Source organism: Podarcis raffonei, chromosome 17 (genome assembly GCF_027172205.1).
Source record: "Podarcis raffonei isolate rPodRaf1 chromosome 17, rPodRaf1.pri, whole genome shotgun sequence".
Taxonomy (NCBI): Eukaryota; Metazoa; Chordata; class Lepidosauria; order Squamata; family Lacertidae; genus Podarcis; species Podarcis raffonei.
The window spans coordinates 28912702-28936866 of NC_070618.1; the positions used below are offsets into that span (position 1 = coordinate 28912702).

The 24165-nt window shown below is 45.4% G+C and overlaps 1 protein-coding gene across 2 annotated transcripts in view; it reads left to right on the top strand.

Annotated features, from left to right (window-relative positions):
* Positions 1-8851, top strand: part of VLDLR (very low density lipoprotein receptor) — a 30793-nt gene extending 21942 nt beyond the window's left edge. Inside the window, exons 12-19 of one of the 2 annotated variants that reach the window (XM_053371167.1) lie at positions 940-1058; positions 1446-1585; positions 2075-2216; positions 3463-3612; positions 4671-4736; positions 6437-6517; positions 6901-7070; positions 8241-8851. In XM_053371167.1, the coding sequence (XP_053227142.1) occupies positions 940-1058; positions 1446-1585; positions 2075-2216; positions 3463-3612; positions 4671-4736; positions 6437-6517; positions 6901-7070; positions 8241-8276 (904 nt within the window). In that variant the 3' untranslated portion in view covers positions 8277-8851. The remainder of the gene's footprint in view (positions 1-939; positions 1059-1445; positions 1586-2074; positions 2217-3462; positions 3613-4670; positions 4737-6436; positions 6518-6900; positions 7071-8240) is intronic. The other variant, XM_053371169.1, reaches the window with a different exon arrangement.
* Positions 8852-24165: the final 15314 nt, after the last annotated feature.

Genomic DNA, 24165 nt, shown 5'->3' on the forward strand with positions numbered 1-24165 from the left:
CCTGTTAGCCAGGGATGATGGGAATTGTAGTCCCAAACATCTGGAGGGCCGGAGTTTGCCTATGCCTGTATTTGCCCACCCCGGTTGAGAAGGAACTGTTTTTCTAGGCTTGATCTATATGCTTTGGTGCATTTGCGCAACAAAATAATGACCCTGAGGGAAGATACCTGTCCTTTCTGTAATTTGGTACAAACAGGAACTAGGGGTGGGCGATACTTGCTTTCCAACCTTGTAATAGATTGCCAGCTAAACTTCGCGATATGGCGGTATATTATGATGTTGGAAGGGAGGAAGAAAGCAGTTGCCAGCTGAGTAGATGATTGGCGTCACCGTGTGTAGCTTCTACCTCTTGCTGGTGAGGCTGGGCGTGTGGTGCTGCCCCAGGCAGAGTGCATCAGCTGGGGCACTGCTGGGCACTGTGGAGCCACCAGCTTCCCCGGAACTGCTAGCCGTGGCTCCCTCTGACCGGAGTCTCTCTTGGCCACCAGAAGGCACCGTTCCACTCGGCACGAGGAAGGACAGAGGGAGGACGCTGCCTGCTAGCGCTCCCACAGCCAGGGAAAGGAACAAAGGCACGGGTGGTGGGCAGGAAAGTCCCACTTGCGAGGCAGGTGGCTGGGGTGCAGAGGGAGCAGGTGGACCAGGCGACCCGACTGCAGGGTGCAAGGCTCACTGCTAGTGAGGTGAGCAGGGATTTGTGATCCGTTGCCTGATCAGAAATTCCAAACTTGTTCTTGCAATTTTTAACTTTAAACCGGTTTTAGACAAGACATTGCCTGGGCCTTGCCAGGAACTGATGCATAAAAAGGCCCGTTAGCCAAAATCAGCCAAAGTTTTGAGGCGAAACTCTAGTGAGTGCAACTGCTGAGGAAGAAACATGCAAAATGATCTAGGCAGCCGAGTCGACTCCTGACAGTTTTTACCTGGTTTCTCTTACAGCTTCATGTATTGGTCTGATTGGGGTGAACCAGCCAAAATTGAGAAAGCAGGGATGAATGGACTTGACAGGCAACAACTTGTGACAACAGATATTGAGAGGCCTAATGGGATTGCACTAGGTATATAAATGTTCTTCCTACCGTGCTGGAATTCCTTGTTGAAGGAATTCTTGGAGTTGCATTAATTGGGAGGAGTGCCTTAAGGGTGTGAAAGCAAGTAGTCTTCTGGGATGAACTGCTTTGGGCCAGAACATGATGAGACCTTTCCCCACCCCAAATCAAGCCAATACCCAGCCTTGGGGGGTATTTAACATGCTTCCATGGCTTCTCTCTATGATCATTGCCATTGACTTCAAAATCCTGTAATCTGCATTTTGTGGTGCCTTAATTTCCCATTGCATAGCCAAGGACGCTACTGCAAAACCTCCTTAGAAATCTAGGCTTAGAAGTGCATTTAGGCAAGCTCTTGTCAAAACTTGGCTGCATTCTGAGATGTTTTCTCTTCAGATCGTGTGAAGAATCGTCTCTACTGGGTTGATTCTAAGCTGCACAAGCTGTCCAGTGTCGATCTGAATGGGCACGACCGAAGGATCGTGTTGGAATCGCATGAATTCCTTGCTCATCCCCTTGCTCTGACGATATTTGAGGTAAGAACCAAGGTCTCAGTGAGAGGCAGCGTGACTTAATGGGTAGAGTGTCAGGTTGTGACCTGGGAGACCAGGGTTCAAATTCCCACTGGGCCATGAAGCTCGCCGGCTAACCTTGGGACAGTCAGTCACTCAGTCTAACCAACCTCACAGGGCTGTTGAGAAGGATGAACTGGGGAGGGAAAAGAACCATGTACGCCACATTGAGCTTCTTGGAAGAAAAGGTGGTCTGTGAATGTGAGAAATAAATTAGCAAGCTAAGAGTGGTGACGGGTCATTTGAGCTGCAGAAATACGGTTACCTTCCGTGATAAGGGAGCTGGGCCAGGTGGCTAGTGAACTAAATTGCTGCTGAAAGGTTGCTCCATTTAACTTGGCTTGTGGAATTTGGTGGAAAACATGTCTGTTCCTCACTTGCATTCTTTTTAACTTCAGCAGTTCAAAGAATAATCCTTCAGTTTGATATAACCACCTTTCCCCCTGCCCCCAGGACACCATTTACTGGACAGATGGTGAAAACGAAGCTGTGTACGGTGCGAATAAGTTTACGGGCGCTGAGCTGGAAACCGTAGTCAACAACTTGTATGATGCTCGGGACATCATTGTGTATCATGAACTTGTACAGCAACCAGGTAACAGGAGTCGTCAGGTGCAGTGCAAGAAAGCTTTCAAGAAGCTTTCCGGGCCAACTTTTAAATGCAAGCTGAGAACTTCTCTTCCACCAGGTCTGGGCAGGCAATGAAGGGTACATCTCCCACAATACATTGCAGCCAGTTGGACTTGATCAGGCATCTCCAAACTCAGCCCTCCAGCTGTTTTGGGACTATAATTCCCATCATCCCTGACCACTGGTCCTGTTAGCTAGGGATGATGGGAGTTGTAGTCCCAAAACAGCTGGAGGGCTGTGGTTGAGGAAGCCTGACATTACCTGATGGCATTCCTTGGCTCGCATTTGCAGCCAAGGTCTGAGAGTCACATAGGTCTGCTAATATTGAAACTGCTGCCTGCCGCCTGTTTTTATTACAAAACTGCCTAGACTAGATGATCCCTTCCCTTTCATTGCTTACTACTTGTTTTTAACTTTTTTTCTAATCTTCATGGTTTTATATTGTTGTAAACTGCTGTGATATATATTTATGATAGGTAAAGGTAAAGGGACCCCTGACCATTAGGTTCAGTCATGGCCGACTCTGGGGTTGCGACGCTCATCTCGCTTTATTGGCCGAGGGAGCCGGAGTACAGCTTCCAGGTCATGTGGCCAGCATGACTAAGCTGCTTCTGGCGAACCAGAGCAGCGCACGGAAATGCTGTTTACCTTCCCGCTGGAGCTGTACCTATTTATTTGCACTTTGTGCTTTCGAACTGCTAGGTTGGCAGGAGCTGGGACCGAGCAACGGGAGCTCACCCCGTTGTGGGGATTCGAACAGCCGACCTTCTGATCGGCAAGTCCTAGGCTCTGAGGTTTAACCCACAGCGCCACCCACATCCTGTGTATTTATGGTACAGTGATATAAAAATACTTCCAGAAATGAATCTGTTTAAACTTGCCACAGTGCATCTGAGAGGGAAGTGAATGGTTGGCCCAAATTCTGCCTTCAGTCATCCAAGTTCTGACTGTAACTTGCTCTTGGTCCATCGTTTACTTTGGCAAAAGTCAAGGGACAAATGGCATCCTATGCTAGAAAGACTCTCTGTTCTCGCATTTTCTCTTGGAAGACACTCCCATTATAGGAAGATGAACACCATGTTGAGTAAAGCCTTGACTGCAGGCCAAACGTTGCGATGGCTCACCTAGTAAACTGATCACAGCCTTTGCCATCTTGATGGAAGTTTACGTTATGATACGAGATGAACATGCTTGGAAATTTCTCTCCGCAGGAAAGAACTGGTGTGAAGATGAGAACATGACAAACGGAGGCTGCGAATATCTGTGCTTGCCTGCTCCACAGATCAATGACCGTTCGCCAAAGTATACTTGCATTTGTCCCAATGGCGACACGTTGCAAGATAACGGCTTAAGATGCAGAGGTACACTTGCATGCTCCTTGGAGTTGCGTCTCATGAGTCTTTGCCCCATCCATCTTGTGCATTAATACTGTCCAAAATGCTTTGATGTGGTCATTCAGTGGCATATTCTGGCTGGCATCTACATGCTCATGGATTTCACAAGCTATAGTAGGCATCTGTTAAATTCAGATGTCGCCCTGATAATAATTGCAGTAATGCATTGTGAGCTGCCTCAATCTCCTTTTCTGCCACGAATTTGAGACGGCATTGGACAAAAGATAATCTCTGCAGTGGGATGTATGCTGACAATACGACCTACTGGGAGGCAAAGTGCCTTGAAAAAGCAAGCTCTGTTAATTCAGAATGCTAGTTCTAGGTGGGAAAGGTTTGCTAGTTGAAGTATGAAACCTCACATATCAACCTACTATAGCATCTCTTGGAGTGTTGGATAATTGGCATTCCTTAGAGCAATGTGTTCAACTGGTCCTGCAGCTTGCTTCTAAGCATAACATAGCTCAGACTTCAGCCTTGGCTTTTATTTTCCAGCATAGTTTTGAAATACATTTGACCTCTAGAGCCAGTGTGGTGTAGTGGTTAAGGACGGTAGTCTCGTAATCTGGGGAACCGGGTTCGCGTCTCCGCTCCTCCACATGCAGCTGCTGGGTGACCTTGGGCTAGTCACACTTCTGTGAAGTCTCTCAGCCTCACCTCACAGAGTGTTTGTTGTGGGGGAGGAAGGGAAAGGAGAATGTTAGCCGCTTTGAGACTCCTTAAAGGGAGTGAAAGGCGGGATATCAAATCCAAACTCTTCTTCTTCTTCTCTTATTTTAAAAATGCAAAAAATTAAAAATGGCTTAATTGGCCAAGAGCTAGATAACTTGAGCCTGACTTTCTAAGCATTTAAGAGCTGATCTGATGACAGATCTACTGCGTTACGAAGCTGCAGCAGACGGCTGACATCTTGCAATCCACAGCTAATTTGAGACATGCATGAACATGCTCATCTGTAGATGCGCCACCTCCACAGAACAAGGACCCAGTCAACCCTGGGCTTCAAAGTTGCTGATCTATAATTTCAGGTACAGGAGCTGCTGAGGCAAAAGAGAACAGCAGAACAGAAAAACCACCTGGACCACTTTCTGGAGGTATTGGTCCTAATGCAGCGTGCTGGTGGTGGAGCAGGATAAGTGAAGGATCACACCACTTCTGCTCAGCGCAAGGGGGGGGCACAGAGGTCTTTTTGCAGACCTTGCGTGTTTGGGTTATTCAAAGGAGCACTGGGCTAAGCTCAGGGCTGGATTTAGGTTTGATGAGGCCCTAAGCTCCTGAATGTAATGGGGGGGCCCTTTATATGTCCAGCTGTCCATTGTCCACAACAAATTGTCACTGTTTTTTATGTTGCATAGATGCTATATGTTAATTTATTGACCTCATAGGTATCTCAAGCCATTTGCACATAACAAAATATGTATTTTATCAAAGTAATTGAACTGAAATACAATTAAGAAGTATATTAATAGTGAAATACAATTAAGAAGGGTTTCGGCCGTCGTGCATGTGCAGAAGCACCGAATCGCAACCCACGCATGCACAGACACGGGTTGCAAATGCTGCGGGTTGCAAACGTGCATCCCACATGGATCACGTTCGCAACCCGAGAGTCGACTGTAATGCAAACACATTGGCACCTTAGAGACCAACTAAGTAGTTCTGGGTATAAGCTTTCCTGTGCATGCACACTTCTTCAGATACCCAGAACTAACTTAGTTGGTCTCTAAGGTGCTACTGGACTTTTTTTATTTATTTATTATTTATTTCGTCTGCGTCAGATCAACACGGCTATCTACCTGAATCTATGGTCTGAATTGACTTCCTTTCCTTGATAAGGAAACAGCTAAAAACAGGCATTATTCCTAGCAATTGCTACAGTGTAAGAATAATTTAGGATTACCCCCAAGCTACAGACCTCAAGGGAGAGTGTGCCTCTAGAGGCCTCTAGACACCCCCCTCCCAAGCAACAGTAACTTGGTCTTTTCTGTCCTAAGCTTCATGCTACCATTTCCCACTCAGAACTGTAATGCCCATTGGGTAGGCCTTGGAGCCTTCAGAGTTGATCCTTCTCTTACCTCAACTGGAATATCCCCTTCTGACTCTGGCCAGCAGAGCTATTGCACCAGGTAGTGATGCCATGATGCATTGGCCAATATCTTAAAACAAGGGGATTTGTGGCAGCGCACCTCAATTTTTTGAGTGGGAACCAGCTTGGCAAGCAGCTCATTTCTGTCGGAACTTTGGGATGGAAAGCCAGCTGGCTTGGCCCCAGCTGGAACATCTCCCTTCTCAGTCTTGCTGCTGCAAAGATCAATCAGTCATCCTTCTCTGACGAGCATCCGCGACTCATTCTGCTGTGCATGCAAGAGCACACATTACTCAGCAGAGTAAACAAACAACAGATCAGGCTTGAGGCAGGGATACTATACTAAACTACGCATTTATTATACATAAATCAGGACACAGAAAAACATGGCCTTTCTCCTTGTCGTTCTTCTCGGAGAGAGAGAAAAAACAAAAGCAATACAGAGCGGATGTTCTGCTCACAGGACTCCAGCAATCTGTGCTGGAATGTAAACAGACATGTGACATGTAACAATCTCACATATCTGCAGCAAGGGTGGAATGGAATTTCCAACAATTTCCTCCACCAAAGTTCAGGCAACTTTTCTGCCTCCCCTAGCATTTAAACTGTTTAGTAGACAAAGCTTTCTACCAGATGTGGGAACCTTTTAAAACACTTAACTGGGGTTGCACTTGGGAGTGAATGAAATGGCTGCTTCTTTCTTCCTAGGACAAAATCTAAGCAGTCCAGTTTCAGAAGAGCTTTCTTCATCCAGAAGTTCTTCAGCAGCATGGGCCATTCTTCCCGTATGTAAGTAGAAGACGTTGCCCTGAAATCGTGCGAGGTATTTCCACTGTACCTCCCTCCTGATCAAGGGGTCAAGGGCCCACCCCTATGTTCAGGGAGAGGGCTGGGCCCCCTTAAAATTCCTTGGCAGCCTTGTGTGCATTCCATGGATTGTGCTTATGTCACATGCACAAGCCACGGGGTGTGCGCATGACATGTCCACATGCTGACATGATGCACGCATGCTCCACTGAAGCCACGCAGCCTCAGCCCCCTCAGTCGTGGGAGCAAGGTGGCACACTTGCTCCTTATGATGGCTGCATTCAACTTAGGCCACCAAAGGCTATTCAGCAGTCTGAGCTGGGCTAAGATGCTCCAGAGGAACGTCACATTGTCATTTCTTTCAGTGTTGTTGACCATGGCGGCGGCAGGCAGCTACTTCATGTGGCGCAACTGGCAACACAAGAACATGAAAAGCATGAATTTTGACAATCCAGTGTACTTGAAAACGACGGAAGAAGACCTCTCTATAGACATCGGAAGACACAGCGCTTCAGTGGGCCACACGTATCCAGCTGTAAGTGAAGGGGGTGGAACTGCAGAAGATAGTAAATATTAGGCACCAGAAATAAGTACTCCTAGAATGGTATAGCAGAATATTGCATCACTTCCCTGTCATATCTGAAGCAGTGGTGCAATCAATGTGTTGTCCTCCTGACGTGTTAGATCGTGACACGCATCATCCCCAGTCTGTGTGGCCCAGAGGTCAGGGATTATGGGAATGCAAGGCACTAGTGGTACCTCGGGTTACAGACTCCGCTAACCCGGAAGTAGTACCTCAGGTTAAGAACTTTACCTCAGGATGAGAACAGAAATCGCGCAGCGGCAGCGCAGCAGCAGGAGGCCCCATTAGCTAAAGTGGTACCTCAGGTTAAGAACCGTTTAAGGTTAAGAACGGACCTCCAGAACAAATTATGTTCGTAACCAGAGGTACTACTGTATAGTGACTGCTTTAAATGGATCCCAGCAACTCTTGAAAAATCAGAATTTGTTTCAAGCCCTTAATCCAGATTGGTTCTTAAGGCTTAAATCTCAAACTAGCTTTGGTAACTGCATAGCAGAACTTTGGACGCGGCTGCCGATCCATCCATGGGCCAAGCACTGCCTGGGAATCCAGGAGCTCAGAAGGGGCCCTCGCTGGTTCTCGGCTGGTTTCCTCTGAAGGGAGACCCGCTGGGCTCAGTGAGGCTCACTTGCAGGTGGCCTGCATAGGATCACTTGCAAAGCAAGCAGGTGGAAGGAGGCAGAAAATGGGAGGTCCCTTTGTGGATTTCTCCTTTGACTCCAGTGTAGACTTCTCCCCCTCTTTTAATCTTTATCTCAGGAGTCATCTTAAGTTTTATCTGTGGGGGAAAGAATGAGCAATGGGAGGTGACCAGGGCACCACTGATACCCTTTACCCAAGGGTATTGGGTTCTTGGAACTGTTTCTGTCTTAGCACCCACCTAAGTCATGTTTGAGGAGATGACTTTGCATTAGCTGCTAAAGTTGTGGCAGCTACTGGCTAGGAAGCTCTGTTGGCTCTGCGGCTAAGTAAAGCAGGGTAAGTATTGTGTGCTATTCCTGTCATACAAAGTTGAAAGCCAGGAGCATCTTGTGTTAAACGCAAACCACGTGCTGCAAAAACTTCACTGCATGAAACAGGAGGGATTGCATTGTCACTAATCCTTGTTTCTCCTCCGAACAGATATCAGTCGTCAGCACAGACGATGACTTATCATGAAAGCAGCCATCTCCTAGTCTACTTTTGTTTTACACCATTTGGACAGAAGCCAGTGGCTGGACGGTTTTCCTTCCTGTCATGGGAGAATGAAGATGGCACAAGCTCACAAACCATTTTCATATGAAGCTTGTCAACATCTGTCCACAGCAATTCAGCTTTTAAGTCACTGGTTACCTGTAACCCTTTTAATAAGTATTGCCACCGCTGGCCCTGTATAAAGCACTTTCCAAGAAGCCATAGGGAAGGAACAAGCGCTGCAAGAAGTACTTCCTGTAAATAATTGTACAGGCCCCTGTAAATTTTCCTGAGGATAGTCTATCAAGCACTTTGGAGAAGAAACACATTTCAATGTAAATTATTGTATAACTTTTTTTTCAATGGTTGGGCAATGGCAACAGGAGAAAACGGGTTACTCAGTCTAATTGCCAAAAATTTGTAAAATTTAACTTTTGTATGAATTGTGAATTTGTCCTCCCCGAACCACCTACAGGGGTGTGCAGAGGACAATTGCTCTGTATCAGAAAACCACTGTAAATTTCGACACTGAAATGACATTAAAGAGAAGCAAAGCTATAGACAGGGCTGGACGTGCCGTTTGCTTGATCCCACTGCCGACACATTCTGGGCACCAGCTGAATTCGCTGGGGGAAGAGCTCCAGAACTTTGCTTGGAATGAAGGGAGCACACGGAAATCTGAACGGCAGGGCTGCATGCGAATGGTGTAGCTCTTGTCAGAAGCTCTGCAGGGTTGGACAGCCCAGTTCACACAGCCCTCACTTCTCTCTCCCCCAGTTAATATCCTAACACTTGGCTTCAGCTGTTGCTTTGCTGAGTCTGCCCGATGCCTTCAATTTCTCTCTCAGCTACTCTCAAGAGGCAGTCCTTGGATGTCAGAGGTGCTTACGGTGCCAATTGAGTACTTGATTTATAAGCAGCTGAATATAATAATAATAAATATTTTTTTATTTATACCCCATCCATCTGGCTAGGCTTCCCCAGCCACTCTCTGCAGCTTCCAGCAAAATATTAAAATACAATAATCCATCAAATATTAAAAGCTTCCCTAAACAGGGCTGCCTTCAGATGTCTTCTGAAAGTCAGATAGTTGCTTATTTCTTTGACATCTGGTGGGAGGGCATTCCACAGGGTGGGTGCCACCACTGAGAAGGCCCTCTGCCTGGTTCCCTGCAACTTCACTTCTCTCAGGGAGGGAACCGCGAGAAGGCCCTCAGAGCTGGACCTCAGCGTCCAGGCAGAACGATATGGTTGGGGACACTCCTTCATGCACATAATACAGTTCCACCCACCCCCTCCTCCCAGTATGTGGAAACCACTTTTGTTTGGGGTGGTGGCCCCTTTTCCTTCTAAGCAGTAGGCCCACCACAACCCAAGTTGCCTGTTAGATGTGTTGTTTTGAATCCCGTGACCCTCCAGCTATCGTTGGACTCCGACTCCCCATCAGTCCCAACCAGCACAGCTGGTGGTCAGGCATGATGGGGGCGGTAGGTCAGCAATGCCTGGAGGGTCCTGGGGTCCCAATCCCTGCTCCAAAGGGAGGGACTGGGTTGCAGTGATACGGCTAACCTAGTCACACCTGATATTGAAGCAAAGGATGAGCTGCTTCTGCTGGTATATCTGCCCAACAGGACTGAACGTGGGTTTTAGTGGGTGATGCAGCATGTCTGGGAATAATGTCTCTCTCTACCGCACAGCACCTCCACATAAGCAAAACACCAGGGAGAGGCTGTCTCTTGTGATAAGTCCTGATTTCTTATGGCAGGAAACAACTTGCCAGTGCTCTCTGGTCACGGTGTTTTTGGAAGGGGTGTTCAAGGGATACATCAGGAACCAGGCAACCTCTAGGTATGCCATTTTCATCCAAATTGCCCACAATCGCAGGAGTGCAAGTTCCACCTGCTCCTGTCAGTCTAAAGTTTGGCAGGATCCATCCCCCATTTCCTACAGTACTCTCCTCAACTGAGATCAGGTATCAGAAGTGCCCTTTCTGCTGCTTTAAATCCAGACTGCCCTCCTTTTCCCACAATTCTATGTCTAAAAGAAAGCTCTCAATTCACTTTGCTCTCAAAAGATGTCTACAAATCACCAATGTTCTGAGTCAGCAGAATCTCCTTCCTGTTGTCATTGCAAAAGCTTCTATAATTGTAAGGGAATTATGACCAGCCTGACACAGTTATGATATTGGCACGTCTTTGTGACGCTTGCTTCCATGTTGTATCCTCTATCCTCCTTAGTTTCCAAATGCCTTTTTGCCATCTGCTATGAGCCAAGTGTGGCAATTTCTCATCCCCTTAGGGAATAGTTTTTTCTATCCAGTGCCGAATTTCAGAGGGATACACATGCTTTCACCCTCTCCTGATACTTGATCTGTTGACATCTTGCCAACCAAGGTAAACAAAGAATTGCCCATAACAGAAGTTGTTTGCAACACATTAAAATGCAGCCTTATGGTTGAAAGTGTTTTATTAGGGTTAGGATGTAGGCAGACAACATTTCCTTTGTGTTAAGAGTGGATTGTTCTTGGTCAAGCCTTTATAAATGGGTCTTCCTCCAGAATCTTGGCTTCTGTAAGCCGACTGCAAAGAGAGCCCTGTGCCAAACCTAAAAAGCTTAAAACAGCTGAGCCAAAGCTATGTAGAAGATGCAAAAGACATTGAGAGTCGATCTGATGTGATAGAGGGAAGTGTTGTCTCCAAGCACAGTGATTAGTTAGATGTAGATATTGGAAGCAAAACCTGCCTCAGCTGCCTCCATAAATATGTGTTTAGTAGTACCATATAGCAATCTGTATTCTAACTTGCATGGGTTAGAAACATGGAGGCTGTAATGAAAAGAAAACACACCTTGGGTTTGTTGCTTTCCCCTAGCAAACAGTTCTGGGAGTGGTGGGCTCTGCAGTAGAGGGGGCTGGCTATTTTATTTGGTGTTTAAGTATATGTACAGAACCAAGCAAGGGAAGGGAACTTTTATCCCATGAAGCCGTTTCCTCCCACCTTTGCATCATGCGTGGTATCGATGGGTCTGTGGAGAGAGGACAGCTCACACAAAATCAGGAGCAAACGCACTCCCAGTTGCACACTGGCAAGGCATGCTTGCTGCCCTTACCAACTGATACGTGCCCCTCCGCCCTGGCAAAGAGAACTCTTGTCTCCAGCAGAGAAAATGTAACTCTCATTTCCTGTAGGTGGGGCAACATGCTTGCAGCGCTTCGACGTCAGAGGCCTTAAAATTAAGATATTGCTATGCACTTTTAAATTAACAATGTGCTTGGCTACCTAAAGAATTAAAACCAGAGATTTGAACACACTTGACTATTATCTCATGTTGTGTAGAAGATCACCATTTGTTGGCATCTGCCTGTCTCGAGAGACAATGGAGTGCGCCTCCAAGGGTGAAGTCAAACTGCTGGAGAATCACAGCACCTGCTGTGGCTGCAGAGACTGGTAACTCATAACTGCTGCCTCCTGCATTGCTTTTCCTGAAGGGACCTTTCTGGAGCGCAAGTCTGGGCAGTGTGTCTGGAGGTCCTCAGCTGCCCAGATGACAAGACCTCCTCTCAGCCTTGCTGACGTGGTCCAAAGGAAAGCAGAGCAAAACGTTCTGCACCCGCTTGGCTGCGGGAAGGAGGCTTACAAGGTGCCATCAAACTGCCTTAGGGACTCTGCTCTGTGTAGGATTTAGCCTTTTCTTCTCCCAACGATATTTCGCAAGGCAGCTGGTACAGATTTTTCCTTGGGTTTTAACCTGAAGAAAATCATCATTGTGGTCAGCATTGTGAAGTGCAGCATAATGGAAGAGTAAAACATCAGACCGAATTGAGGATTATTTTAGATTCCTCCTGAAATGGGGGCAATAACAGCAGATTAAAGGCTTGGGACATACATATTTTTATGGTTGTTTTTTTTTTAAAAAAAGACTGCCACAATTCTTCTGGGTAGTCTAGGGGGATATTTAATTTGAAACGTTGGCACCATCTGTTTTTGGGGAACTATAACTCCATAGAACATGAGAATTTCTGTTTTGGCATTTCATGGATATCCGTTCAACAATACTGATGTGCTGCAGAGCAGAAATAAAATACCTCGCTGCCTCTTGCTGGCTTCTGAGCTGCAGGAGGCTGAGTAAAGTGGCATCTCACAAACAGCTGTTCTAGGGCAAGTGATATTGAGCACCATATGGACACACACTCTTCACTATTAATCAAACGTATTCTCATCGAGAAGGACAGCGTTCTGCCCTGCTCTGTTGTATGGCAATGTCTGGAATTCATTCTTTCCCATTTAAACGAACATGTCTGGTCCAGGAATATTCTGAAACGTGCAAGTGTCCAAGGGAACAAAACACCCCGGTCCACAGTGTGCTCTGAGAATGGAAATCCTTTCCTCTTTGCAAAAAATTGCTTCTGTTTGCTTCTCTCGCATGCAGTCTCACTGACTCACTTTGATACAAGTTTCTTTATTGGTTAAAACTACTACTTTTTTTCCATTCTGCAGCTCATTTTATAAAGTTCTTGGTAGCTATTATACAGAAGACATATCTGCTCCTAGGTTATTTTTCCTTGTAGTGGACTCTAGTTGCAACTCGTCTTTTCTTCCATAGATGGATGTGGTGGTTTTCTTAAACTTGCTGGGGGCATTGATTTAGGGCTGGCCGGCTACCAGTTTGTGGTTCTTGTCCAATTCCTGAACCTAAAAACCAAGCCCAGATGCTCACTGTTCTTTGTCCATATTTAATGTAACATCACATACTTCAATGGCACCTTCTACAGTCGGTGAAAATGGTGCGGTTAAAATCAGCTGGGGGAGGATAGATTTATTATCTGAATTATCCTAGCACTATTGCAATAAATTACTTGTGTTCTTTATAAGACTAGCTGTCTTCCTTGACCCTGTCATTCTTTCTCCACTTTCCTGAGAATCCTGGTGATGTGGCCAAATGTTTGCAATCCACTGGTTTTCTGGCGTGGTCTCCTGTCATGTTTAATAGCTGATTTATGTCTATTTTTCAGTAATAAAATGCCATTACAGTGCCTGCCTTTCCAACATGGGCAGTGCTCTGAGGCTTTTCAAGGCTACTTAAATTAAAGTTGTAATTTGATTAGATAAAAGCTTCTTCCTTGCCCACTCTTCCCTCTTTACTGCTTTCTCTTGTTCAATGCAGCTGAGGAATTAGTGATCAATTGCTCCTTGGTCAGTCAACTTGAGTTCCTCATTGGAGAAGTGGCTTTGGTTACTGGTTTCCTTTCAGATAAGTTTTATTTTGCTATAAGAGGGGGGGAAATGCTATCAAATAAAAATTGATGGGGAAGAGAAAGCAAGTAATAAAAGCTGCATGTTGGCAACAGATGCTGACTAAGGGGCGGTAAATTATAAATCCCCCAAATGCACTAAATTAAAAGCAAAAAAATAATAATGGGCAGAATCTATAAGAAAGCTACTAATTAGCATTGCAGGGGGGCTTAGTTAAATGGGATTTGCGAGTGAACAATAAAAGGATTTTGGCCTTGGAAAACAGACTGCAGGGTAAAATAGCACTATATGTAGTACTTTTTGAAACTACCATTTTAATTCTGCCATTAGGCAGCAGCAGCCAGGAAGTTGTTGCCACTGCTGCTGCAGCAAAACAAAACAAAAAATGCCTTCATTGGGAGCAGAATATTGCGGCAGTGAACTTTCGGATTTCAGCAGCAGGACCCATAAAGACCCACAGTCGTCCTTAGTGTACCATAGGGCACTCAACACACACAAAAATGCCCTTATTAGACAAACTGGCAGATCCAAAGGACTGCATAGCTCCCTCTGTTTCCACACTCAAGGCCTTTGTGACATGTGGGGTCCTTCTGCGTCACAAAGCACAGATAAGTAGCGAGATTTGCCCAAGTACCGTATTTTTTGCTCCATAAGACACACTTCTTCCCTCCTAAAAAGTAAGGGGAAATTTGTGTGCGTCTTATGGAGCGAATGCAGGCGGGAGGCAGGCAGGAAAAGCCCCCAAGAGGGAGAAGGGACTGACGCGGCCAGTCAGTCCCTTCTCCCTTCTCGTAGAAAAGCCTGCAGGAGCCGTGCACTCCTGAAAGGGTGCGCAGCTCCTGTGGGCTTTTGCAGGAGGTGAGGGTATTGCCATAGCCACGCGCAGCCCCTCTGGCCGGGAGAGGCTGCATGCGGCTATGGCTTCTTTGCTCTTTGGGGGTGGATCCTGCTCGCTGTCTTGGCTTCTTTGCTCTTTGGGGCTGGGGGGGGGGACCCGGGCTTCCTCTGGCAGCCCCAGAAGCTCTGGGAGAAGCGGACAGGCTGCGTATAATATTTTTTTCTTGATTTCCCTCTCTAAAAACTAGGTGAGTCTTATGGTCTGGTGCGCCTTTTGGAGCGAAAAATACGGTAATTCTGGGGGGCCTATCCAGAAACTCCCCAGCAATTGCAGGGGTGATCCTTCGTGCCCAGAAGCCTCCAGAGGTCAGAAATCTGTGCTGGCTAATCAGTTCCTTTGTCATCCCAGACCTTGTGCCTGGTAAAATCCCGCGGGCAGCAAGACCCGGCTGAACCTCTTTGCCGACTTACAGAGAGGGAGGCCAGCACTGAATCTGGATGTACTGTACCGACCTGACCATCTGTTGCCACATTAAAAGAGGCTGCAAAGAGCAAAATCTGCCACCGGGTTGGGGGGGGGGGAGGAAAACAGTGCGCGACAGTATTTTAAAACCAGCAGGAATTTGTCAGGCTTTTGCTAATGCTGTGTTGCTGACGACGTGCCTGGATTTGGGCTTGAGAAGGTTGTGGTGCTGTGCTAAATATAGCCGCCTTTTCCTGCATGAGCCGCTCTAGTGACTGAAGCCACAGGGTTGCTGCTGCCTGGCAGACTTCCCTTTTATTTTTTAAAATAAGCCCACTGGCATGCTTTGCTTCTTAGCTGCTCATCGTTTCTTCCTGCATGGTTCTTCTGCTCCCTTCCTCCCATCCCCCCAAGCGGCACCATTTCAGCAGGTCTCTAAGATTTCCGATGAACGTGGGTGAATCATTAAGGATCTAAGAAACAGCAAGGAATCGTCAAGAAAATATTCAGCATTCTGCACTCTTAAGGCAGTTGGGTTTTTTAAAGAAACTGTGTTGCACTAGGGTAGGGGGCCAGAGCTCACTTGTGGAGCTTTGCACCCCAATTTTGATCACAGATGACGGGAAAGACTGCTAGCTCTGACCTTGGAGAACCTGCTGTTACTCGATACGATACAATAATCTTTATTGTCATTGTCCCATACAGAACAACAAAATTGAAAAAAAAATCTACATAAGACATTCAAAACCAACAAGCCTGCTATCCCAGCTATCCCAACCTGGTTAGCCCCCTAAAAACTCTGATACCCCATTTTAAAAATATAATATACACCCATAGAGACTCCTTGTTGTTGTTGTTTAGTCGTTTAGTCGTGTCTGACTCTTTGTGACCCCATGGACCAGAGCACGCCAGGCACTCCTGTCTTCCACTGCCTCCTGCAGTTTGGTCAAACTCATGCTGGTAGCTTCAAGAACACTGTCCAACCATCTTGTCCTCTGTCGTCCCCTTCTCCTTGCGCCCTCCATCTTTCCCAACATCAGGATCTTTTCCAGGGCGTCTTCTCTTCTCATGAGGTGGCCAAAGTATTGGAGCCTCAACTTCAGGATCTGTCCTTCCAGTGAGCACTCAGGGCTGATTTCCTTCAGAATGGATAGGTTTGATCTTCTTGCAGTCCATGGGACTCTCAAGAGTCTCCTCCAGCATCATAATTCAAAAGCATCAATTCTTCGGTGATCAGCCTTCTTTATGGTCCAGCTCTCACTTCCATACATCACTACTGGAGAGACTCCTTACACTGCGTTTAAAACCAAAATAGCATTTGGATAGAAACTGTTTCTCACTGTTTTTCACCAACCCAGTAACTTAAAGAGAAGAGAGAAGTGTGCCTATCCCTACACACACACACACACACACACACACACACACACACACACACTTTGTAGAGTTTGAGAAAAGCCAGAATATATTTAGCGAGTGCACAGGGAAAGAGACTGGACCCAGTGGCCCCTTTTCTTTCAATAGGGAACCTATGGCCCCATTGGACTCCCATCATCCCCAGTCATCATGGACCAATGGTCAAGGAAGGTGGAAGTTAAGTAGGAACAGCAGGAGAAAAATATCTAATGAGAAACAAGAACAACTTTTAAAAGTGAGAAGCAAAAAATGATTCCTCACCCCTTGGTAAGACAAGGTTTCAATGAAAACGAAGAATCTAAGTGAACAAGCAATGTTGTTAGGCTCACTACATTTTAAAAAATGATTCTCCCAAGCTCAGTTGGTCAGAGTGTGGTGCTGATATTACCAAGGTTGCAGGTTCAAACCTTGTATGCGACAGTTGCATATTTCTGCATGGAAGGGGTTGGACTGGATGGTGCTCAGGGTCCCTTACAACTCTATTATTCTAACTTACAGGTGAAACTTGGAAAGGCATTGCTCTGTCTCATGTCTCTCATCTGTCTCTAGGCAATGCCCCATAGATTCTCTATGGGGTTCAGGTCAGGCGAGTTTGCTGGCCAATCAAGCACAGTAATCCCATGGGCACTGAACCAGGTTTTGATACTTTTGGCAGTGTGGGCAGGTGCCATAGTCCTGCTGGAAAATGAAGTCAGCATCCCCATAAATCTCGTCTGTGGAAGGAAGCATGAAGTGCTCCAAAATCTCCTGGTAGACGGCTGTGTTGACCCTGGACTCAGTGAAGCACAGTGGACCAACATCAGCTGATGACATGGCTCCCCAAATCAACACAGACTGTGGAAACTTCACACTGGACTTCAAGCATCGGGCATTGTGTGCCTCCCCATTCTTCCTCCAGACTCTGGGTCCTTCGTTTCCAAGTGAGATGCAAAAGCTGCTCTCATCAGAAAAGAGATTTGGGGAGCCATGTCATCAGCTGTACGCCATGATCATCACAATTATAACAAATAAAGGCTTGACATATCTCGCTTTGCAAGTCATGGGTCTATCTCATATATTAGTTTCACCTTTTAAGTTGAATTACTAAAATAAATGAACTTCTCAACGATATTCTACTTTTCCGAGTGTCACCTGTATTTGCTGTATTTTAAGCTTTGCTGCCCAAATCAAGCATCTTCTGACATTCCCTCAGTCTTCAAGAGAAGCCTAGTTGGCAACCAAAATACTCATGCTGGACAAAGACGGCAGCTGCCAACAGAGTCTTGGCCTTGGGCTTCCTTTGGGCTCTAAAATCACGAGGAATAGAGGCTGGCATTAAATATTGAGAGCTTTTGACTGGCAGGTATTGCATTCATCTTTCAGCATGTCTCCTGTCTCCTGTCTCGGATGCCTTGCTGTGCTCGTTTCTTGTTTTAGAACCTGAAGACAATCTCCTTCCCATGTGATGGGTCCACGTGTTTCTTGGATCTCGGCCAAAGCATTGATCTGTTATAAGAAGCCTCCACAATCATCATTGACACTTCCTCTCTCTCCATCTCATTGCTGCCCTCTGACCTTTCTCCCTTCACACATTTTCTTCAAAATGCCTCTGTTTGTGCCTCTGTAAACTCACAGAAGTGCACAGCGATGGCTCTATAGCAGCTCTCAACCTTTGCTTTTTAGAGTATGCAGCACTTAAAAAAACAAAGACTCAGAATTGTGGTCCAGTAAGAAGCAGAAGAAGGGACACGGGTGGTGCTGTGGGTTAAACCACAGAGCCTAGGACTTGCCGATCAGAAGGTTGGCAGTTCGAATCCCCGTGATGGGGTGAGCTCCCGTTGCTCGGTCCCTACTCCTGCCCACCTAGCAGTTCAAAAGCACGTCAAAGTGCAAGTAGATAAATAGGTACCGCTGCGGCGGGAAGGTAAATGACGTTTCCGTGCGCTGCTCTGGTTCGTCAGAAGCGGCTTAGTCATGCTGGCCACATGACCCAGAAGCTGTATGCCGGCTCCCTCGGCCAATAAAACGAGATGAGTGCCACAACCCCAGAGTCGGCCACGACTGGACCTAATGGTCAGGGGTCCCTTTACCTTTACCTAATTTATAGGTTTAGATCTATACATAAATTTTTAGGTGTGCATTTTTTTTAATGCAATATGTGAAACAGCTCCCAGGTTTAATTTCTGCTGTGATTGTTGTGAATTGCACAAAATAGACTTTTGAGATTCAGCTTGTAATTCCATTGTATTTCTTAGAAGAGAGTATTACTTTTTTTAAACGCACCCCATGTAGTTTGAACCATTCTAGTGTTGCTGTAATATAAGGGCTGTGTAATACTTTAATTTCTACAAGAGCTATATTATGTAAATGAGATCCTCATGACCTCTGGAATAGACTTCTTTGTTCCCTCATATTATAAAGTGAGTCATTAAAATGTCACTTAAATTTTACAGCATGCACTTCCTGTCTTGTTTAATTATAAGAAATTTGGTTGAGTGTTCTGCGTGGGGTACAATGCAACCTTGTACAACAGGCAATTCTAGATTCAACTCTAAAAGGTCTGGAGAACATCAGGCTCATTGCCTAACCATTTAATCTGCTTGATTTGATAGGTTTTTGCACCAATTAAAGGAGTTTAGGAAATCACTGAAGCTTTAAGGCCCTTATCTATAAAGCTGAACCATACATAAAATTTCCCTAGAATTTCATAGAATTGTAGCGTTGGAAGAGATCATGAAGGTCATCTGGTCCAGTGCAGGAATCTTTTGCCCAACGTGGGGCTGAACCCACAATTCCGAGATGAGGAGTCTCCTACTCTACTGACTCTCAAAGGAAGGAAGGAAATTTCCATCTGCCTGAAGGCACTGAAAACAAAGATGTCATTTGAGATGTTAGTGACTTGGAAGAACAGGGATGGAATCATGGGGAAGAGGCATAGGGGTTGCCCTCCAAGGCTGAAAATGCTGTTCTGGTTTATTGTTCTAGCATCTCAGATTTAATCAATGGAATCAATGGAAGACAGCACTAATCACAAGCTGATTTCTGGATTTCTCAGTACACTTTAAGGTTTTTTCCCCAAATCACTCCCTATAGAACACTGAATATAGGTTTCTTAATCTCTTCCAGTATAGTTGAGAAATGGGGCAGCGTATAAGCAAGTTTATTTAGCTTGAAGGTTCTTTATTCACTGGGAAGCTAAACGAAATGTACTTCTTTTTATTTAAAGCAAAACAATTAGAACAGTAGATCAAAGATTACATTTATATTAACATCCAAGTTGAATTTCAGATTCATAAAATGAATAAATGGAAGCCAAGGTGGGGGGTTTTTTAGGATTTGCTCTTTCTTTCAGGATTTGCTTAATTTATTATTATTATTAATAATAATAATAATAATAATAATAAATTATTTATTCCCTACCCATCTGACTGGGTTTCATTTAGTTTGGTTTGTCTTGGCAAGTTTCCAAATTTTGATTCTTTCCATTAATAAATTCTGGATCAACTTTTGTTCTTTTTGTTCTGTTCCATGCAAAAGCTAAGGACAATATTCAGTGGATTAAAGTTTAAGTTTAGTCATGACTAATTACAAATAAAATCTATTTTTTTTTATTTTCAGAATTTTTCACTATATACATAAACAGTAGCTTTGCATTAGGCACACCTTCAACAAATAATAATAATAATAATAATAGTTTATTATTTATACCCCGCCCATCTGGCTGGGTTTCCCCAGCCAGATGGGCAGCTTCCAACAAAATATTAAAATACAATATGCCATTTCTATCCCTGGTGGGTGAAGACCAGCTGAAGAAAGATATTTTTCACAATCCGAGCTGTGCTTTCCAAGCAGCCCTGTGCATACACAGCTGGAGCAAAAGATAATCCTGTACTTATACACAGTCTAATAATTTACTTATCCTGTTCGTGTAGCAATTTCAATCAGCCGTGCCAGTGATGACCTTTGCATGCTAGTTTCTGCTGCTTTCCCCCATTTTACAAACCGGAGCCGAGTTTGAGCCTCCCTTATCTGGGTTGTGTGGTGGCACTCACAAAGCCGCACCAGTGAAATCTTGCCAGAAACCAGTGGTGCTGCTGGTGCCTCTTCTCTGCCAGGTGGGGCAAGTGGGGGCAGCAGCGGAGCAAGCTGATCAGGCGTCTGGGGCAGGGTCAGCCAGGGCAAGATGTGGGGTCTCCGCAGACTCGCCTTCCTCATCCCACTCAGCCACCATACAGCTGAGGGGAGGTGGTGGGCGGAGCGTAAGGGGCAGCATGGAGCCTGCAGGTGCCCAAGCCACCGCGTCACTCCCAGGAGAGATGCGTGGCTCAGGCGCACTTCAGGTCCCACGGTGAGTGTCCCACGGTGAGTGCCGCTGGGCATTTTGTCACCCCTCTCAGAGATGGCACTTGGGGTGGCCTGGCCCCACCGCACCCCCTTCCTCTGCCCCTGGGTGGGCATGACTTTACTGCCTCTTCGGCTTCTGCCACCTGAGGCGGCTGCTTCACCCAGTCTCCATGGGTAGCCCAGCCCTGTTTCCCACCTCTCTGCACTTGGGCTGATAAACACTGTACATTTTTTATAATAATAAAAAAAAAATTATTAGTATTTTCCACACAACAACAACATGAAAGATATCTAAAAATAACAATACACAACACACAAAAATCAACATTTGTAAACTAAAGAAAGCAACAACACTGTACATTTAAAGCCCAGTTCAAGCATCCTGCGAACTGTCATTTCTTTTTTAAAAATATTTTTTATTGATTTTCTTTTCTCAGAACAAATATCCAATATCATTACTTAACATTCATTTTCCTTTTTTTAAAATATAATTTCTTATTAGTTTTTTTAAACATATCATTTTCAACAGTAACTAAACATGCTTTTACATCTTATTCAAATTTTTGACTTCCATCAATCCTGTCTGAAAATTTTCCAACCTAATCTCTCAGTATGCATTTCTTATCTTCCCTATTACATTTCAAACTCATAACCAATATCTCTATCTTTTTCTACTTTGTAACACTTCGTATATTACTCCTTACAAAACTTCTTGTAGTCCTACTAGCGTAATTTGTTGATTACAGTTGCTCTTCAAATAATTCACACACTTCTTCCAATCTTCTGTAAATCTCTGGTCCCGCAGGTTTCGAATCCTTCCTGTCATTTTGTCCAATTCTGCATAGTCCATTAATTTCGTCTGCCATTCTTCTTTCATCGGAATTTCTTCTTGTTTCCATTTCTGGGCGGCTAACAATACTCTTGCCTCATTAACATTCATTTTCCAATTTCCCCCCTCCCTGTTAACTTCGCCCAACTTCCATTTCTGGTTTATTACATCAAATGTTACATTCTGCTCTTTGTACATAATACTATGTTATCACCTGTTATATTTCTTGTTCTCGCAAACTGTCATTTCTTAAGGGTGCTGGGAATTGCAGAGCTGAGGTGTCAACTACATGTCCCAGGATTCTTTGCGGGAGAAGTCACATGCTTTCAGCGTGTGGTGTGTGCAAAGCCCTGGCGTAAGGGAGGAAGCCCTCCTCGTCTGACAAGGCGATGCAGCTTGCCTGGAGGTAATTTGTCTGGCATGGTCTCCTGTTATCTTTCGGGTTTAAATAAAAATGTCTCATCCGCGGCTCAACAGCGTTGCCATAGAAACATCTTGGTGGAGTGATGGCTAGAGTAGAAAGAGGCAAGACATGCCAGGGGAGCATAGTGATGGGAAGACAGAGACAGCAGAACAGACCGCTCACTGGCTGGCGAAGAGAAAGGGCATTTAGTGGCCTTGCAGGACCAGGCAGTTTTCCAAGCGGTTTAGACCTCACTTTGGGCATCGCTTGCTTTTTCAAGCAGTGGCGTAGCAAGGTCAGGTGTTACCCGGGGCGGAAAATTTCTTGTCATCCCCCCCCACACACACACTCATTGAAATCTAGCTGGACTCCCAAGAGACTGTGATCTACTCACAGTATAAAATGACTGGCTGTGATCTACCCATTGTCATTGCCAGGAGTTGTTCAGGGGAGGGGGTTGGCCAAAGTTGTTGAGCTTTTTTGGGGTTGCAGGGTTTGGGTCCTGAGTAGAGGAAGCTTCTGCTTCTCTCCTTCCCTCCACCATCTGCTTGTCTGCTCACCTGCCTCCTTCCCGTCCACTCCCCACCTACCTCCTCCAGCAGCCCAGGAGCGTGGGGCTGTCAAACTGAAGAGGGGAAGGCTGCCAGCAAAGCGGCGCAGCTCCCCCTCTTCCCCCGATGGCTTGGGGTAGCAGGGAGTCACGGGCGGGTGGATCGCTGAATGTCACGCCCCTCGGAAATGACACCCAGGAAATGTAATGAAAATGATGTATAGATGGTGTATCACTCCGGTTAATTTAGCGAAAATGTATAAATCTAGCAGTAAATGTTGGAAATGTAAAGAAAAAGAGGGAACATTCAATCATATGTGGCAGGAATGCAAAAAGGTGAAATGTTTCTGGAAGGTGATATACAATGAGTTGAAAAAAATGTTGAAATATACATTTATAAAGAAACCAGAAGCATTCCGACTGGGAATGGTGGGAAGTGATATAAACAGAAAAGAATGTAAACTTTTTTTAATATGCAGTAACAGCAACTAGAATATTATTAGCCCAGAAATGGAAGCAAGAAGAATTGCCGACGATCGAAGAATGGAGAATGAAGTTGATAGACTATGCAGAATTAGATAAACTAACAGGAAGGATCCGAAACCGACGGGACCAGAAATTTACCGAAGACTGGAGTAAATTTATGAACTATATGAAAAGTATTTGTGATGATCAAACGATGTTTGTAGGTTTGCAAGAGGTTCTGTGAGGAGTATTGTTAGAAATATTGTAAAATTGGAGAAGGGGAGATGATATGTTAAGAGAGGTAAAGACAATATAAAATTAAGTAATGCATAAAAAGAGATTAAGACGGAGGTGCTGAGGGAAGTCCAAAAAGACTGTATTTGTAATAATTTGTCTGGTACGTTTTATAAATTGTATGTCAAAATTAATAAAAATGTATTTTTTTAAAAAAAGGAAATGGCACCCAGGGCAGTCTGCACTCACCGCCCCCACCTTGCTCTGCCCCTGTTTTCAAGCTGCCACTGGAAAATGTAATCTGCAGCCTATTTGTTCCTAAGTCAGCATATGTTGGATGCTACTTGACTTTCCCAGGTGGGGTCCCAAAGCCCACCCAGAGAGGCCCGAGGTGCCCCGACTCTGACACAGGTAACTGCTGCCTGCACCTGTGAAATTCTCCTTGCCACCTATCAGGATGCAAAGAGCCCAGAAAGCCAACTCTGCTCCAGGTCGAGCTCTGTTGGGCCATGGGAGTTGAGTCATCAGTGCTATTAGCTGCCAAGAGGATTTAAACACACATTAGATGCCAATACCTGGAGGAATGTGTGGTTAAACAGGGGTAGCCCACAGCTGGCCGGCCGAGGCAGCTGCTTCAGGTGGCAAAAGCTCCCAAGGCGGCAGCCCTGCAGCTTCCAGCACAGATTTGGGCCAAATTCACACCCCAAATTGCACAGGATCTTGCCCAAATTGGGTGACGTGTTGCCTGAAATTGGCACTGGTGCCAGGGCCAATGCCAGCAAGTATGGCAGCAGTGGCAGCAGCAGGTGGCACTTCCTGTTTCGCCTCAGTGAAACAGAACGCACTGCTCCTGGAGCAGCATGAAAAACTTGGGAAGATATATTTAGTGAATAGACCTGGCCTGCCAAACACAAGCAGCGTTAAAAGGATGGTTAACATAAGCTAAAAATAGCTTGCAGAACTTTTGGACGCGATATACGTTCCAAAACCTCTGCAAGGATTATTGTTATTAGCTAATGTTGATGTTTCAGCACAGCCCGTCTGAACCCTTCCTCACCCCTGTTAGCTATAACTTGTCATGGAGCAAATATTGACAAGTGAGAGC